Genomic DNA, 17748 nt, shown 5'->3' on the forward strand with positions numbered 1-17748 from the left:
TGCACCTATCAGCCCCCTGGCCTGGCCACGGCTACTGTGCGCCCTTCATAGTGAGGGTGAGAGGGGAAAGGATGCTCTCATGTTTCAGAGGCGGCAGCCGGGGGGGGGAGGGGGGGGGGGGTCCTGAGGAGCCCCCACCCCCTGCACGCTTCCCTGTCCCTCTTCAGGGGGCCCCAGGTTGACAAGGGAGCCACTGACTGGCTTGGTCTGAAATAAGCGCCCCATCTCACCCACTCCACCCTCATTGCCCACACTCAGCACGAACCCTAAGGGCCTGTAGATACCCAAGGCCTCAAAAAGGTTCAGAGCACTGTGTCCTGAGAACTGAGACTTAGAGGGGCAGAGTTGGCAGGGGGCACTGGTTCCAGAGCACCCCGGTTCCTTCACAAAGCACTCAGGCTCTTCCTTCAAGCTCTTGCTCCTCCACACAAAGTCTAGTTTCTTCCCCCTGGCTCTGGCTCCTCCCCAGAAATACCCAGGCTCCTCCTCCCCTCCTTGGGGTCGGGGAGCCAAGGGGTTGTGGTTCCACCCCAGACATCATACTCCTTCCCCCTACACACACACACACACACACACACACACACACACACGGGCATGCACACATCCAACGCAAAGCCTCTAGAATCCACCCCAGGAGCACCCAGGCTCCTCCCAGCAAATTCCCAGGCCCTGACTTCTCTGTATGTAGTGTGGGTGTGTGCGCCCCTCACTGGGGTACAGGGAGGCTTAACCTTCAGCCTCCCTCTCCCCATCCTGGAGACCAGGTGGGTGGCGGGGGCATCAAGGCTCACCACCACCTGGCAGGTGGGGTGCAAGAGAGAACTGTGGCTGCATCTACCGGCTCCGGGTCCGCCTCCTGGACACGTATGAAAACGAAGTGGTCAAGTTCTCGGCCTCACCCAACCCAGTTCTTCAGTGGACTGAGAGAGGCTGCCGACAGGTGGGTCCAGACTGCCTTCCACACTACCCCTGGCCTGCGCAAAGACACACCCCACCGCCTGCCTGCTCAGCTTCCCTTCTCAGCCCTCACCACGACCGGATGTCTCTCACAATAACCACTAACAATCACCAAGCCCTTACTTCATCCTGGACACTCTTCCATGAGTTTTGCCAACCGATTCATTTTATTAGCAGACCACCTGCGGTGTGTGCTGGGCACTGCTCTAGATGCTTGGGATGCGGGGGGGAGGGGGGCAAATCAAAGTCCTTGCTCTATCCCCATTCTAGAGCCGAGGAAACTGAGGCATGGAAAGTTAAGTGACTGGCCCCGAGTCACACTAAAGTATGCTGGGCTCCATGCACACCCAGGCGGGCTCCCAAGCTTGTGCATGGAGTCATCACATCAGTTACCAAAGTAACTTTTATGGGGCGCCTGGGGCCCAGTCAGTTAAGCATCTGACTCTTGATTTCAGCTTGGGTTGTGATGTCAGGGTCGTGAGACTGAGCACTGGGTCGGAGCCTGCTTATGATTCTCTCTCTCCCTCTGCACCTCCGCCCCCACCCCCAGCTTGGGCACACTCTCTCTGAAAAAAAAAAAAAAATCAAAGTAACTTTTGAGGTGGCCTTGTTTCCTCTCCTGATCTCCTCCTCCCCACCCAACACAGATCCAGAAAGAGCCCATTTAAAAGTGAGTCAGATCACAAGCCTCTCCTCCAAGGGCTGCATCTCAGAGGAAAAGCCCAAGTTTTATCATGCAGCTATAAAAGGGGATGAAGTGTGGATCCATGCTACAGCATGGATGAACCCTGACAGTGGGATGCTAAGTGAGAGGCCAGGCACAGAAGGCCACATATTGTAGGATTGCATTTATACAAAATGTCCAGAAGCAGCAAAGCTCATAGAAAGAGAAAGCAGATAGGTTGGCTAGGAGGAGGAATTGGAAGTGACAGCTAATGGATATGAGGCTTTTTTCTGGGGTGATGGAAACGTTCCAGAATTAGATAGTGGTCATAGTTGCAGAACATTGTGAATATACTAAAAACCATGAAATTGTAGTTTTAAATGGAGCAGTTTGTTAAGTGAATATTATCTCAACAAAAAAAGTCTTCACAAGATAAGAAAAGCCAGAAGCCAAAGTCCTGCAATGGTCCACAAGGTCCCTCATGATCAGCCCTTTACCCCTGACACCACCTCCTGTTCTCCTCTCACTCTGCTCCAGACACAATTCTACCTCAGGGCCTTTGCGCTGACTGTTCCTCTGTTTGGAACACTCTTTGACCTGATCCCCACATGGCTCCTTCCCCGCTTCAGGTCTCTGCTAAATAGTGCCTTAGTGGTGCCTCCGCTCACTCACTTAACAACCTCACGCCCCTGCCCCTTACCTGCAGCTGTCTTCAGAGTCTGACTCTCCTTCTAGATTGTCAGCTTTGGGCAGTCCCAGTGGCTCAGCAGTTTAGTGCCACCTTTGGCCCGAGGCGTGATCCTGGAGACCCGGGATCGAGTCCCACGTCAGGCTCCCAGCATGGAGCCTGCTTCTCCCTCTGCCTGTGTCTGCCTCTCTCTCCTTCTGTGTCTCTCATGAATGAATAAATAAATAATCTTTAAAAAAAAAAATTGATTGTCAGCTTTACCAGGGAAGGACCTTTTTGTTTTCTTCACTGCTGTATCCCCAGCACCTAGAGCAGGGCCTGGTACCTCGCCAGTCCTTGGGGAGCGCCTGTTGAGGAAGTGGAGGAAGAGAAGGCCCCACAGGTCCTCACTTTCTCGCTCTCCTTCCCCATGCAGGTGTCTCATGTCTTCACCAACTTCGGCAAGGGCATCCGCTACGTGTCTTTTGAGCAGTATGGGAGAGACACGCGTTCCTGGGTCGGGCACTATGGTGCCCTGGTGACCCACTCCAGTGTGAGGGTCAGGATCCGCCTGTCCTAGCCAACCAGGGTGACCCAGCCTTCCAGAATGTACTGCCATCTGCCGGACATCATCATTGGTCAAGAGCAGCCTTGCAGCCGGGAGCCAGAAGCATGTAGACAGTGGGAGTCCCATGTGGCCCATTCCCGGCAGACCTCCAGTGAACCCCACTTGCTACTGCTTCAGCATGGTGGCCCACATGCTGTGCAAGAAACTGGGATCCAACCAAGGTGCTCACACTGCCCCAGCTTCCTGGGGTGGGGGAAGTCACTCAAAGTGACTCAGAGATGTTTACTTTGCTTGCAAATTGTTTTCTTACATGCGTGGATGTCGGTCAGTAGACTGAGTCAACACACAAAGGCCAAACCAGGATTTGGAATAGTGGGGGAAAGCTGCTGACAACCTGGGACAGTGACTGGGGGGGATCCCAGCAGCTAGCAGGGAGCAGAGGTTAGGCGGGGATCTATCCTTGAGGTCACTAACAGGAGCATCAAAGGGGACCCTCTCTGCAGTCTTGGGGAGTCTCTGGGATTCGGACGTGGGGCCTGTGCAACCTCCTCCAGCACCACCTATCAGCACCTGCCCATTGGGCCTGACTGGTGCTGTTTCTTTCAGAATTCTGGAATCCCCGCTGATCCCCAAACCATGTCCCCCACCCTACCTCCTGCCCCCTCAGGACAGCTCCCCTCCTGCTGGGCAACAGACTGCTTTTCTCTACTCTCTGGTGTTCAGACTCCAGGAGCAAGGCATGCCACAAGGGAAAGAGCGCCTGCCTGCCTCCCTGGTGTCTCCTGCTATCTCCCCAGCTGGGCACAGCCAACAAACTAGCTCAATAAAATTGGTGCTAAATGTGAAATGACAGGGGACTTTTATCTATGATCAATGCACTGTCCACCCCCAGCCCTGATCCTAAAAGGCCTTGTGGGAGGTTTCCAACCATGAGAACTTTAGGTGTACAAAGCTCCATGCAGTAAATGGAAGGCAGGCGCTGTTATTTGGTCCAGGAGGAAACAGGCTCAGAGTTTAAATGGCCTGCCCAAGGTCACCCGGTAGGTAAGCAGGGGAAGCAGGACCTGCACCAAGCCCAGTGATAGAAGGACAGCTCCCAAATGGTAAAATCTAACATGGCCAAGCACGTGGTCAGGTGAGGTCAGTATTACTCTTGGTGCCACTTCTTGAGGGAGGAACAAACATATCCAAAGTCACAGAACAAAGAGGGAGAGCCAGGATTCAGACCCAGGTGTGTGTGAGTCTGAAAATAACCCAGAACAGCTCCCAGGCAGGCAGCAGTGCATCCCATCTGATCCTTTCAATACCCCTTCCACAGATAGGAAGCTGGAGGACCCGGCTGTCCTTGCCCAGATCCTGGGACTGCAGGAAAGGGAAATGGACCTTGGTGCTGCCTACCTGACTCCAAAACTCCCAACAGAGTAGCCACCTGCATGTCATACACTCAGAGCAACAAATTTAATCTTCACCAAACCCAACAAGGAGGATACTATGGGTAGAGCTATTTTCTGGAGAAAACTGAAGCCCATAAGGGATGTCAGTGGCTAATACCACGCAGCAGGCAAATATTGTGCAAGAGGGTTCACATTACAACCATGGGGGTGTGTGTGTCTGTATTTATTGCAACCCCTTCCCAGAGACAGCAGTACAGGGCCTTCCTTATCTCAGCAGAAGAGGTCCCTTGAGTCAATGCACTACACAAGGAAGGCAAGGGTGTGGACAGAGGGGTGCTTTTCCTAACTCACATCCAGAACCCCTATGGGCAAGCAGTGTTCCAGATGGAAGAGGCGAAGCCAGGACTTAAACCCAGGACCAGGTGCTTCCAGAACTGGAATAGCTTCCCAAGAATACTGCAGGCCTCCAGAGAGAAAGATCCTGTTCTGGGTGAACCCCAGCCTGCTGCGGCCCGGACAGTCACTTCTTCTTCTGCACATGGCCACAGTCGTACTTGCCACGCACGACAGTGAGCTTCACGCCAGGCAGGTCCTGGGTGCGGCCACCCTGCACGAGCACGACGTGGTGCTCCTGCAGGCTGTGACCCTCTCCGGGGATGAAGCATACAGCCTCTCGGCCTGTGCTGAGCCGCACACGGCAGCACTTGCGGTTGGCCGAGTTGGGTTTCTTGGGCTTTCGGATGAATGTGCGCAAAACCACTCCCTTCAGCTGTGGCCGGCCAGCCGTGGGGCCCAGAGGTGGAGGCGGCCACTTCGGAAGCCCCCGGCGATGCATCTGGTTCAGGGTGGCCATGGTGCGGGTGGTCCACAGCTGGGAGGCCAGGGCTTGGCCTGGAGACACACAACCGGGGACAACAGGGGATGGTTATTATCCCAGTGAAGGGGTAAGAGTTCTGGGCACTGTTCCAAGCACTCTACAAGGATGTGTTTATGTCTAGGGGCGGTCACAAGTAGGAGTAGTAATGTTTACTGGGCAACCATCACATGTCAGGTTCTGTTTTAAACATTTAATGTGGATTAACTCATTTTATGCTGCAAGGAAGATACTGACTTTAATGCTGCTTAAAAATAATAATAAAAGCGAACAGATTAACACCATGTCAGGGACTGTTCTGTGCACTGTACCCACCTTAACTCACGCCACCTCCAGAGCAACCCAACGGGATATTTTGGGGAGGGGTCCCTCCTCCTCCCTGTCATACTCACTTCCAGCCCCCATAAGTAGATGATGTCAGTTGAACTTTCATATAGACCCCTTCCTCTCTCCACTGCATCAACTCTGGGCCTGTCCAGGCTCATCTCTTGATCCCTACTCCTCCCTCCTCCTACACTCTAGTCCCCACATGCAGCTGGAGGGACCCTGTGGACACCTGGGTCAGGCCATGTCCCTCCCCTGCTCAGAGCCCTCCCCCCTGCGGTGCCCTCTGACTTAGGCAAGAGACAAAGTCCTTCCCATGGCCCATGAGGCCCCAGTTGATCTGCCCCCATTACTTCCCTGACCTTCATCTCCCCTACTAGCCCCCTTGCTCATCCTGCTCCAGCCAGTGTCCCCAGAAACACCAACAGAAAGGAGACCAGTCGGGCAGCCCAGGTGGCTCAGCGGTTTAGCACCGCCTTCAGTCCAGGGTGTGATCTCAGGGTCCCAGGATCAAGTCCCACATCGGGATCCCCACAGGGAGCCTGCTTCTCCCTCTGCCTGTGTCTCTGCCTCTCTCTCTCTCTCTCTCTCTCTCTGTGTGTCTCTCATGAATAAATAAATAAAATCTTAAAAAAAAAAAAAAAAAAAGGAAGAAAGACCAGTGTGGCTGCAGTCTACTAAGAAGACTGGGGGTGGGGGGGAGCAGAGCTATATATTTCCAAGGCAGACTGATGGGACTTGCTTATGGATAGGATGTAGGATGTAGGATGTAGGATGTCAGAAGATACCACCATAACTGGATCCTCTTCAGCAAACATTCATTGAGCACCCTGTCTTGGCCCCAATCCTGGAGGCACGGTGGTGACAGAGACAGCCCTTGGCACATCCTCCTGGAGCTCCCAGTTCAGGGCTTTAGGTTATCCTTTTCCTGTCACTAGCATGGATGCCTTTTTGCACCCAAACTTTACAGTCCCTCCATATCCAGGGCCAGTCCTGGCCCTATGTCTATTTCCATGTCTCCTTATGTGTCAAATTACAGCAAAATCCTTAAAAGGGATGAGATATTCCCCTTCTTCCTCTTGGTGATAGCCTCTTCCAAGTGGTATGCCTTAAGCAAGACTCTGCCCCTCCATGTCCTCACTGTGTCACAGGCACCATAATCACACCTACCCCCCGCCACCCCCCCGCAGTACGTGTATGAGGGGCTACCCTTAGAGACACATGTCAAGCCAGCCCAGAGTTGGGACACCCGGATGGCTCAGGGGTTGAGCACCTGCCTTTAGCTCAGCTTGTGATCCTGAGATCCAATCCTGCATCAGGCTCCCCGCAAGGAGCCTGCTTCTCCCTCTGCCTGTGTCTCTACGCCTCTGTGTGTCTCTCATGGGTAAATAAAATCTTAAAAAAATTAAAATAAAAAAAAAAATCTACCCCAGTTCCCTGGCAGGGTGCAAGCCTGTCATGTGATCCTTAGTGAGTGGCAACCAGAAAGTGCTTAATAAATATTGCAAAGAGTGAATAAATGACCGAAATACCTCGCAAAGGGCATGGCCAGGAGAAGGACGTGATGTCCCTAGAGCCAGTAAGGACGTAAATTAAGCATCCCCCTCCGTACCTGGCACACACTAGGATCTTGAAAAATACCAGCTGAACGAATGAGTTAAACGCTTTGCTTGGATGTCTCACCCACGGGGGGGGGGCGGGGAGGGGTTATTTAATAAGTATTTGCTGAAGAAATCGATAATTGACCCAACCGACCCGACGACGCCCCCAATGCAACGACTTCCCCCGTCACCCCTGCAGCGGGAGCTCTGCTAACACCCACCACGCATCCCTAGTTTTAAACCGCGATTCCCCGGGGGCTGCGGCAGAGGCACCCAAGTCCCAGCGCGGAAAACCCTCGTCCAGCTGCGTCTCTGCAGCTCGAGATCCCAACTTACCGTAACTTAGGGACGCGCGGAGGCCACGGAGAAGGCCGGACCAGGACATCCCGCCGTCTGCAGGGTCCCTGCGTTGGAGGATAAGAGAATCAGGAAGGAAAAGGGGACTGGCCGTAGCCCGGGCAGGGCCCAAATCCTCCCATCCCGTCCTCAGAGCCTTCGGATTTAAATCCGAGGAATTTCCTGACAGTCTAACCCCTCACGCTGCTGACACAAATTCCCTCCGTCAATTTTACTTTCGCTCTGAGTAGACTCCGGGCACCCAGCGACCTCTCCCCACCCCCCAATCCCCGCACACAGAAGGGAAACTGAGGAGAGACCCGGGAAGTCCTGAGAAGCAGGGGCTCCACCACCCACCCCAGCAAGGTCCGCAGGCACGCTGAAGCGACCTCTAGCCCGCCCGGAGGCCACCCTGCCAGGGATTGGCTGGACCTGCCTGTCGTGTACGCTGAGGGGGCGGGGCGTAGACCACGATTGGTCAACGACAGAGCCAATCTCGGTCAGTTTTTCCTTCCGAACTGCGTCGCAGACGCGAGCGGCGCTCACCGCCTTCCCGGGTCGCAGCTGCTTTGCAATTGGTCTAAACGCGGAGTGGGCGGGGCGAAGGGTGCGCGACTCCTTGTCCCCTGTCCAAGATGGCTGCGTCCATGGCGCGCCGCTTGTGGCTTTTGGTGGCTGGTCGGGGTCTTCGGCCCCGGAGAGGCTGCGTCCGCAGCCACAGCCCGAGGAGAACTTTCGCCACGGAGAGACGAGACCGGAACCTCCTGTACGAGCACGCGCGCGAGGGCTACAGCGCGCTCCCCGAGCTGGACATGGAGCGCCTGTGCGCATGCCCGGAAGAGGCCGCGCGCGCCCTGCAGCTCCGCAAGGGGGAGCTGCGGCCGGAAGACCTGCCCGCGATCGTGAGTGCGCTTGCGCCGGCCGTCAGCCGCGGGGCCGCGCGGGGCTTGCAGGAGACTCTCCGGCAGGGGGCGAACCTATCGCAGGAATGTTAGTTCTTTCCCGGGTTTAGCCGACACGTGCTTGGCACCCACGTATGTGCCAGTTATGCACGGAGTGCCAGGGTCCTCGTGTCTACACACCCATGAAGCGTCTGTTTCATAAAGCGTGCCGAATACCTGCTTTGCGCTTAGGAACTTCCCACATGCCAAGCTTAAGACCACAAAAAAATGGGGGAAAGGGGCAAAAAATGAGGGGTGGGGTGTAAATCAGAGGGTGGAGGGATCTGCCTTTGGAGAGTAAGAGGTAGAGTCCTGCCCCTGCCCCACGGGTAGCAGGCAGCTAAATATTTAATGAATGAATCGTTCTACCTGCAGCTATGTCAGCAGCATCTACTATGTCCCAGGTGTTGAGGATAAGGGGGTAAATAATATATAATATTACCTGCCACGGAACGAGAAGCAGAGCCACCATGTTGCTAGACCTTGCTGGGGTGCTAAGGAGGGTCCTGTTCTAAGGGCTCTGTACATTTTTGCCTCATTTCAGTTTCACAACCACCCTATGGTGCCATGATGGCCCTCATTAGAGGAGAAACTAAGGCCCAGAAAAATTACTTAAAAAGTGTGGCTGTTCCTCAAGAAATTAAACATGGAATTACCATATTATCCAGCAATCCCACTTCTGGGTATATTCCCCAAAGAAGGGAAAGCAGGGACTTGAACAGGTATTTGTGTACCCACGTTCATAGCAAGATTATTTACAGGAGCCGAAAGATGGAAGCGACCCAAGTGCCCATGGATGGATGAATAGATACACAAAATGTGGTACATACGTTACAGTGGGATATGATTCAGTAAAAAGGGAAGGACATTGTGACACGTGCTACAACATGAATGAACCTTGAGGACGTTATGCTAAGTGAAATAGGGCTATCACAAAAAGACAAAACTGTATGATTCCATTCATACGTGGTACCTAGAGTAGTCAAATTCACAGAGACAGAAAATAGAGTGGTGGTTGCCAGGGGCTGGGGAGAGCGGGGAATGGGAAGATGGTGTAGAGTTTCAGCTTGGGAAGATAAAGTTCCAGAGGTGGATGGTGGAGAGGGCTGCTTAGCGTTGCAAATGCAGTTAATGCCACTGAACTATACACTTAAAAATGGTTAAAATGGCAAATTTTATGTATATTTTACCATAGCCATTTCTTTATTTATTTAAAGATCTTTTTTAAAAAATTTATTCGTGAGAGACACACACAGATAGAGGCAGAGACATAGGCAGAAGGAGAAGCAGGGCTTCCTGCACAGAGCCCAATGCTGGACTCAATCCCAGGACCCGGGGATCACGTCCTGAGCCGAAGGGAGACGCTCAACCACTGAGTCATCCTGGCATCCCTATTTTTTTTTTAAGATTTTATTTATTTATGAGAGAGAGAGAGAGTGAGTGCATGAAGGTAGCAGGGGAACAGAGGGAGAGGTAGAAGCAAACTGCCTGTTGAGTGCAGAGCCTGACACAGGGCTGAACCTAGGACCCTTCAATCATGATCTGAGCCAAAGTCAGACACCTGACCAACTGAGCCACCTAGGCACCCCTACCATAGCCTTTTAAAGTGCTGGTTTAGAGATCCTAAATTATTCATAACCTACTAATGGATCACATCCCAAAGCTTGCAAAACTTCTTTAGGGCATGAAGTTTGAAGAAAAATATGGCTTGTGGCTTTATGGGCAATAAGAAGGCATGTGAATTGTTCCTAGGAACCCTGGGGAGCTGGGTGCTTTCAGGCAGGAGATGGATTGTGTAGGAACTCTGGCTGGAGGAGGTGAGCCTGCAGGCTGAGAGGCTGGCACAGGGGTCCTCATGGGAGAGGACAGGATCTGGATTGGGGCAGGAGTCAAGGGATGGGAGGAGGACAGACCTGATGGATGTTCCTGAGGCAGAAAGGTCAGGACATGGTACCTGGCCACAGAGCTGGGGTGGCATCCAGCAGGAGGCTCAGGGCTCTGGGGTAGGGGATGGGAGTTTGTGGGCCAGATCTGGGGGAGAGATGCTTTTCCTCAAGGCACTCTTACACGTAGTGAGTGGTGGAGTGTTCAGGGGACATCCAGGGGGAGCCCCCCAGTGGGTAGCCAACCACTTTGTGGCCTGCTCTCCCCTTCTGGCTTCCAGCCCCAGAGGGTAGGGCTATGTTGTTTGCCCCATTTTGTCAAAGGGAGAGCTGCAGCCAAAGAAGGTCAGTGGGGTTTGCCCAGGGATGTGGGCTCTCACAGAAGGACCTCATAGCAGTAGGGGTGCCCATGAACAAGAGCTGAGCCTGCATGTGGAGGGGACAGGTTTAGCACACAGCCCCATAGGACAGAGGCTGCTTCTCATCTGTGAGACTCAGAGGTGAGTGCTGGCAGGGCCTCAGCTCATGCCCTTCAGCATGGAGGGTCCTTTCATCTTCTTGCTCCGCATCCCTTAGGATGCTGCCCGGTTTGACCCTCCTCAGAGTCCATCATCCAGTCCAAGGGAGTGAGAGACAGAAAGTCCAGCATGGGGACTTATCTTTAAGGAGGTGACCGAAGACTCACATTCCCACTCATGTCCATTGGTTGGTCTTGGATCCAGGAGCACACACAGCTGCAAGGGAGGCTGGGAAATGTATCTAAATTCTGGGCAGCCACGTGCCTTACACCAGGGAGCTCTAGCATGAGAGGGCAGGAGGGGAGACGGGCCACTGGGGTCCAGGTGGCCAGAGGGACAGGCTCCAGCGAGAAGGGGCAGGAGACAGAGGCCACTTCACACCTTTCCCTCTGTGTCCACCCCCAGATCTCAACATGGCAGGAGCTGAGGCAGCTGCAGGAGCAGATCCGGAGTCTGGAGGAAGAGAAGGGGACTGTGGCTGAGGCAGTACGGGCCCTGCTGGTGAGCATGGGGGTCCTAGGTTGGGGGGGCTTCACTGTGCTGATTCGACCTCAGTTTCCCCTCTCGCAGTCCACGATGGCTGGCGTCTCTTTGCATGACTCTGCCAGAGGCAGAAAGCAGGACTTCGGTGGCTCACATGTCCTTTTTCAAGAGCAGGGAGACCTTTCCTGAAGCATCCAGCAAGGTCCCTTCATCCCTCATGGGCCCAGACACCCGACACCCACACCTGTCATCAGTAGGAGGGATGGAGTTACTACAGTGGCCTTAGGACTCCTTGAGAGGCAGCCCCTGGCTTAGCCCATGTTCCCTGAACTACAGGGAGGGAGTGCCCAAGGAGGGTAAACTGAGTCAGGTGTCTGTGGGATTGGAGGAGGAAAGGCAAATAGTCTTGGGTTAGATGGCCAATAACATCTGCCATGGGGGCAGAAAAGTAATCCTAAAATTAACAGCAGACATTTATATAGCAATCACTGCGTGCCAGGCACTGTTCTGGGTGCGACCCTCACGAGTCTGTGAGACAGGAACAGCACGGACCCAATTTACAACTGACACAGCCAGGGCCCCAGGATGTTAAAATGTGCCTCAGTGTCACAGCCAGAAAGAAGTGGCAGAGGCAGGGTTCGCACCCAGGCATTCGGGCTGCTTTCCACCCACCCCTCCCCTCGAAGGCCAATTGCAAGACTCATTACATCTCCCTGTGACACTGGGACCTGCGCGCCAGGCCCCGGGCTACATGCGTCACAGGCCAGCAGCCAGTGCAGACAACAAAAGTGACCACAGTTAAATGTTCAGTGAGTGCTAACTCATCTCACGGAACCCACGCAGCAGCCCTGCTGGGGACGTCCGATTAGCCCATTTCACAGATGGGAATCCCGAGGCTCGGAGGAGGGACGAGATTTGCCCTGAGGACACGCATCCGGGAGACACCCCACGTTCAGATCCAGGTCTGCCTGATTCCGTCTGCTGCTCAGAGTCATAGGAAGTCGCACGTTCACAGACTTTACATCTCCAAGTCTCGGTTTTGTCATTTACCGATGCCCACGTCGTGGAGTAGGTTATGGAGAGATAGGACCGCGTGAGGCCTCTGCAGAGACAGGCGTGACGTGGCTCTCAGTCAACAGAGCGGCAGGTGTGATTACTGTCAGTTGTCTTGCCTCCTCCTGGCTTTCCTGATAGAGAAACTGAGGCACAGAGCGGAGGAAGGTCTGTCTGGCCAGGCACCTGCAGAGCAAGATATTCAGAACCCCTTCCACACACCTACCCCTGACCTCTTGCCCCTGTTTGACCTTACACCCCTTGTTTTTTTCCCCTCCTTCCGGGCCCATGAACCTAATCACCGCCTCCACCTCTCTTCTACCAGGTAAACCAGGACAACAGTCAAGTGCAGCAGGTACTACAGGGGGCTGATGTCCCGTCCCTGGGGGGAGCGGGCAGGTGCCAAGTGAGTCCCGATTCCTACATTGTAACAGAAGACAACAGGATTGTCCATCCAGGTGAATCTGTTGGTTCATGAAACAAGAGGCTGGCTCCAGGGCCTGGCTCCATACTTGGTTCTACTTCCCTCTTGTTCCCAGACCAACTTTCTCCCCTCAGAGGAAAGGGGAGGCTGGCTGGGGCGCCAAGGGGACCACTTCCCCCCATAGCCGCACCCGTAGTCCTGGCGCTTGGGTCACATGCCTGTCTTTGAGCCAATCACTGTGGCCAAGGCAGTGGAATGTTCTGGTAGGCCAGGCCTGAGTCCATGACCCACTGGTTATACCACGTGGTGGTGAAGCGAGGTGAGGGAATTTCCCAGAAGGAAATTCAGGATGTTGGGCCAAAGAGACAAAAAAAAAAACAAAAAAAAAAAACAAAGAGACAATGGGTGTCCGCCACAGAGGCTCTCCCAGCAAGGTCGAGGCTCTGCTCGAGGTCAGAGTGGTTGAGGGACCCTGCCCCTTCCTGGGCTGACGCCGCCTGCCCCGCCCCCAGGACCCCCAGTATCAGAGTCTGCGGGCACATGGCCGGGAGATCCGCAAGCAGCTCACGGTCCTGTACCCCAAGGAGACCCAGCTCAAGGAGCAGTTCTACCTACAGGCGCTGAAGCTGCCCAACCGGACCCACCCGGATGTGGTGAGCGGAGATGGGCCGTGGGGGAGCCCCGGGGCCCGCCTGGGACCACCTTCCTCAGGACCCCCCGCTGTCTCTCTGCAGCCCACCGGGGACGAGAGCCAGGCCCGAGTGCTCCACGTGGTCGGAGACAAGCCAGGTGGGGGGCCCCGGGGTCGGATGTGGCTGGAGCCTGTAGAGTCCCGGTGCTCCCCTCCTCCGCCCTGTCTCCTCTGGGTGTGCGCAGCAGGCTGTCCCGTCTCGCTCGGGCCCCGGATTCCCTTGGGTTTTCCTGCCTGACTCCCCTCTGGCTCTGGCTTTGGCTCTGGTTCTCTCTCGACCTCCCTCTTTCTTCTTCCTAATGTTCTCTCCCCCTTACCCTCTCACCCCTTTTCTCCCTTGCTTCGCGTCTCTCTCCATCCCTCAATCCACTTGCCAGTCCCGTCTCTGCCACCATCTCCCCTCCCTTCCTCTCCTCTCTCCCCGTGTCTCTCTCTCTCTCTCTCTCTCTCTCTCTCTCTCTCTCTCTCTCTCTCTCGCTGCCGCTCCTCCCCGCCGTCTCTCTAATCCAGCTTTTCATCCCGATCCAGCTTTCTCCTTCCAACCCCGGGGCCACCTGGAAATCGCAGAGAAACTCGACATCCTGCGGCAGAAGTGAGCCCGCCCGCTCGCGGCCCTCCCCGCCCTCCCCGCCCCAGCAGCTGGCTCAGCACCAGGTGTGCAGCCACCAGGGCCTCACCCCGCATGAATGTTTGATGCCCGGTCCCCCGCCTGGCAGCTGGCCTCTGCCCTGGGGTGCAGAAGAGCCCCCGTCGCCCCCCACCAGCCCCAGCCCACACGCACCCGCCTGTCCGCCCATCTGTCTCCCAGGCGCCTGTCCCATGTGTCCGGCCACCGCTCCTATTACCTGCGTGGGGCTGGTGCCCTCCTGCAGCACGGCCTGGTCAACTTCACACTCAACAAGCTCATCCACCGGGTATGGGCCAGGATGGGCAGGCTGCCTGGAGGGGGTGACACTGACACAGACTCAAAGGCTCAAGGTGGGGAGGTGGGGGGTAACCTCTGCTCCAGTCACTGGTTACAGAGCTTTAGGTGTATTTTTTTTTTTTTAAGATTTTATTTATTGATTGATGAGAGACACAGAGAGGCAGAGGGAGAAGCAGGCTCCATGTAGGGAACGCGATGCGGGACTCGATCCCAGGACCCTGGGTCACAACCTAAGCCGAAGGCAGATGCTCAGCCGCTGAGCCATCCAGACATCCCACTTTAGGTGTATTATTAAGACGTTTAATTCTTAAAGCAACCTTAGGTGTAGGTGCTATTACCCCCACTTCAGAGAGGGAGAAATTAAGGCCTCCAGGGGGCGCAACTAGTCCAGGATCTGATGGCCGCTGCCTGGAGCTGGCCCCAGAGCTGTGTGACCTCAGTGCCTGCCTGTAGCATAGAGGGGGTGTCGGGAAACGTGCTGCTGAAACAGGAGCTGGAGGCGTGGGGTGTAGGCAGCAGCAAGGGACTCGGGCATTTCCGGAGGGCACTGGGGAGCCACAGAAAGCTTTCGCCACACCTCTCACTACCCTGGGCCGGATGAACTGAGCAAGGAAACCATGAGGCGCCAGCAGAGAGGGGCCCTAGGGACGGCTCCAAGCCCCCCTACTCGGGCCTTCCTCGGTTTCCTCTGAGGCGGGATGGGTTTTAGAAGGACAGGTGGGAGCTATGGGCCAGCTCTGCAGTGTCGCTTCTTCAGGTCTGAGCTTGGGGCCTGGCGGGGGTCCAGGCCGTGCCGCCTCAGCCAGCCCCTTCCTCTTCACAGGGCTTCACCCCCATGACGGTGCCAGACCTCCTCCGAGGAGCTGTGTTTGTGAGTGCTCCCCACGCCCAGCTGTGTGCCAGGCCCTGTTCTGGGGACCCCACTCATAAAGAACAGCCTATCTCCCCGGCAGAGACCACCCTGGGACTGGGTTGAGGGTCCCAGGCCACAACAGGGAGGCCAGGGCAATTCTAGAAGCTTCCGGGGAAGGACCGGGGGTTGTGACTGCAACATGGAGGCCGAGGTCATCTGTCCCCTGACCTCAATGGCTTGGCCTCCCCAGGAAGGCTGTGGGATGACGCCAAATGCCAACCCATCCCAGATTTACAACATCGACCCCTCCCGCTTCGAAGACCTCAACCTGGCTGGGACAGCAGAGGTGGGGCTTGCAGGTAAGCACCTGCCTGGAGGCAACAGCAGGGGTGAGGATGCCTCCAGAGATTGCAGGGGAACAACCAGGGCCATCCTAGGGGTGATGGCCACCTGCCTAGGATGTCTCAGTGACCCCAGGGCCAACACGTACAGTTGTGTAGGTCGTTTACTGCACAACAGCACAGTAAGGATCCAGCCACATACCAGAGGGGACACCTTTTCTAATTCTCCCAGAGGTTTCCTGTGAGTGGGTGGTGCCCTGGCTGACCCATCCTGTCCCCCTCTCCCCCTAGGCTACTTCATGGACCACTCCGTGGCCTTCAGGGACCTGCCGATCAGGTGATGCCCCGTTCCTGTAGAACATGTCCCCACCCGTGACGTTCCTTCTCCCCTCCCTGACTCCACCTCCCTGGCTCCCCCAGGATGGTTTGTTCTAGTACCTGCTACCGGGCCGAGACAGACACAGGGAAAGAGCCACGGGGACTGTATCGAGTACACCACTTCACCAAGGTTGGTGTAGCCGGAACCGGAGAGGAGGGCCTCCGCAATGACCCAGGGCCTCCTGACCCGTGTGCCCACTGCGCTGCCCCAGGTGGAGATGTTTGGGGTGACAGGCCCTGGTCTGGAGCAGAGCTCACAGCTGCTGGATGAGTTCCTGTCCCTGCAGATGGAGATCTTGACAGAGCTGGGCCTGCACTTCCGGTGCGGAGAAGGGCAGGGGTGAGGGAGGAGGGATGGGCTGGCTAGTGCTCCCTCACCGTGAACACCCTCACACCCCCACCCTCCGGCCCCTTTTCCCGTATTAGGAATATATACAGGGTGTGTGTCTGGGTCTAAAATCCCGTGTAGGCCACAGGATGGAGACGGCAGCCAAGGCAGCGCGGGGCGCTCCGGGGTGGAGACCCGGGCCCCTTCCATCTCGTGGCTCCCATCCCTAGGTGCCGCCCCATCTGCGCTGCACCCCAGGGGCTCCTCACTGCCCCTTCCCTTTTGGGCAGGACCTGGTGGGCAGCCCCACGCCCTCCTGCCTCATCTGTTAGGCTTCCAGAGAGGCTGGGGGATGTGGGCTTTCTCCCCGGTTACCTGTTACAAACCCAGGGTGCTGAGAGTGGCACTCTTCGCTCCATCCGCTCCACTCCTGCCCCCCGATACCCTGCCGCATCCTACCACCTTCTCCACCTCGTGCCTCCCCTCCTTATCCTCTGACCTTCACGACAACTGTCTCTTGGGCTGCAGCGTCCTGGACATGCCCACCCAGGAACTGGGCCTCCCCGCCTACCGCAAGTTTGATATCGAGGCCTGGATGCCAGGCCGCGGCCGCTTTGGCGAGGTGAGCCTCCAATATGGTGAGGACGCGCAGTGGGGACAGGGAATGGGATCCCCCACAGCTGACCCTCTTGGCCCACCCCCTCACCCAGGTCACCAGCGCCTCCAACTGCACAGACTTCCAGAGCCGCCGGCTGCACATCATGTTCCAGAAGGAGGCCGGGGAACTGCAGTTCGCCCACACGGTGAGCGCCCGCACCGCCCTGCCCACCGTCCCCACAGCCTCCCTTCTTAGGCCTCAGCCTCTCCCAGGCTGGTAGAGGTCATCACATGGACGTGAGCATGCCTCTCTCCCAGGTGAACGCCACGGCCTGTGCTGTCCCTCGCCTCCTCATCGCCCTCCTGGAGAGCAACCAGCAAGAGGTGAGGGGTGGAAAGATCACCCTCAGGGAGGCAGAGGGGGGAGGCCTGGGGCGCTGGCAGCATCCTGAGGCCTGCTCTGTCCCCAGGATGGCTCCGTCCTCGTGCCCCCTGTCCTCCAGCCCTACCTTGGCACCGATCGGATCACTGTCCCCACTCACGTGCCTCTCCAGTACATCGGACCCAACCAGCCCCAGAAGTCCAGGCTCCCCAGCCAGCCTGTTCCGAGCTGAGAGCTCACCCTCATTGGTCAGCAGGGCTTTCGCTGCTTCCTGGAGCTCAGGGGACTCTGGAAACCCGGGACCTATTTTCCTGAGCCTGTCCTGACATCTGCATTCCTCGTGTCAGCTCCGTGCCTGGGCCCCTTCCCTTCTTCCCCAATTTTCTCAGAACCAGCCAGTGACCCTGTCATCACTGACAGTCCCAACCCTGCACCAGAAAGCAGGACATCTGGGGACTTGACGGTTGTAAGGACAGGGAAGGAGAGGAAGAGTCCCCAGCCCTCCTTCCTTCCTTCCCTCAGGATGTAGCAGAAAGTCCCCAATAAATGGTCAGAACAAAGGCCTT

General features: G+C 56.1%; 3 protein-coding genes across 9 annotated transcripts in view; 2 read left to right on the plus strand and 1 right to left on the minus strand.

The window, feature by feature from the left end:
* FBXO17 (F-box protein 17) overlaps positions 1-4487 on the plus strand; it is a 27998-nt gene extending 23511 nt beyond the window's left edge. Inside the window, exons 6-8 of one of the 2 annotated variants that reach the window (XR_005354645.1) lie at positions 805-940; positions 2725-3077; positions 4175-4487. Coding sequence is in view for 1 of the 2 variants with exons in the window: in XM_038528960.1 (XP_038384888.1) it covers positions 805-940; positions 2725-2868 (280 nt within the window). In the remaining variant the exon portion in view is untranslated. Of the gene's footprint in view, positions 1-804; positions 941-2724; positions 3707-4174 lie in introns of those variants that run through there. The other variant, XM_038528960.1, reaches the window with a different exon arrangement.
* On the minus strand, positions 4296-7956 carry MRPS12 (mitochondrial ribosomal protein S12). 4 transcript variants are annotated; one of them, XM_038528964.1, is made up of 3 exons: positions 7932-7956; positions 7386-7453; positions 4296-5141 (listed from the first exon to the last, which is right to left on the minus strand). In XM_038528964.1, the coding sequence occupies exons 2-3, from the start codon at positions 7432-7434 to the stop codon at positions 4771-4773; spliced, it is 420 nt and encodes a 139-aa protein (XP_038384892.1). In that variant the 5' UTR covers positions 7435-7453; positions 7932-7956; the 3' UTR covers positions 4296-4770. The 4 variants fall into 4 exon arrangements, with proteins under 4 accessions (XP_038384892.1, XP_038384889.1, XP_038384890.1 ...); XM_038528961.1 differs by lacking the exon at positions 7932-7956 and adding an exon at positions 7822-7897; XM_038528962.1 differs by lacking the exon at positions 7932-7956 and adding an exon at positions 7743-7823.
* A 12-nt stretch (positions 7957-7968) lies between these two features.
* SARS2 (seryl-tRNA synthetase 2, mitochondrial) lies at positions 7969-17742 on the plus strand. Of its 3 annotated transcripts, XM_038528952.1 has the most exons (17): positions 7971-8287; positions 11133-11228; positions 12589-12636; positions 12748-12837; positions 13272-13340; positions 13422-13476; positions 13907-13970; positions 14187-14292; positions 15127-15174; positions 15407-15515; positions 15789-15834; positions 15918-16005; positions 16088-16197; positions 16732-16825; positions 16914-17006; positions 17119-17184; positions 17271-17742. In XM_038528952.1, exons 1-17 carry the CDS (start codon positions 8021-8023, stop codon positions 17412-17414), a joined length of 1593 nt encoding a protein of 530 aa, XP_038384880.1. In that variant the 5' UTR covers positions 7971-8020; the 3' UTR covers positions 17415-17742. The 3 variants fall into 3 exon arrangements, with proteins under 3 accessions (XP_038384878.1, XP_038384880.1, XP_038384879.1); XM_038528950.1 differs by lacking the exon at positions 12748-12837 and having other exon boundaries at positions 7969-8287; positions 12589-12721; positions 13200-13340; positions 13399-13476; XM_038528951.1 differs by lacking the exon at positions 12748-12837 and having other exon boundaries at positions 7974-8287; positions 12589-12618; positions 13200-13340.
* Positions 17743-17748: the final 6 nt, after the last annotated feature.

This window comes from Canis lupus, chromosome 1 (genome assembly GCF_011100685.1).
Source record: "Canis lupus familiaris isolate Mischka breed German Shepherd chromosome 1, alternate assembly UU_Cfam_GSD_1.0, whole genome shotgun sequence".
Taxonomy (NCBI): domain Eukaryota; kingdom Metazoa; phylum Chordata; class Mammalia; order Carnivora; family Canidae; genus Canis; species Canis lupus.

Excerpts from the sequence above, each read along its gene's own strand:
- MRPS12 (XM_038528964.1), bottom strand. The coding sequence starts at position 7,434 with ATGTCCTGGTCCGGCCTTCTCCGTGGCCTCCGCGCGTCCCTAAGTTAC. Across the intron at positions 5,142-7,385 it reads CCGCGCGTCCCTAAGTTACG|GCCAAGCCCTGGCCTCCCAG; the intron begins GTAAGTTGGGAT and ends GTGTGTCTCCAG.
- SARS2 (XM_038528950.1), top strand. The coding sequence starts at position 8,021 with ATGGCTGCGTCCATGGCGCGCCGCTTGTGGCTTTTGGTGGCTGGTCGG. Across the intron at positions 11,229-12,588 it reads AGGCAGTACGGGCCCTGCTG|GTAAACCAGGACAACAGTCA; the intron begins GTGAGCATGGGG and ends CTCTTCTACCAG. Across the intron at positions 16,826-16,913 it reads GCCGCGGCCGCTTTGGCGAG|GTCACCAGCGCCTCCAACTG; the intron begins GTGAGCCTCCAA and ends CCCCTCACCCAG.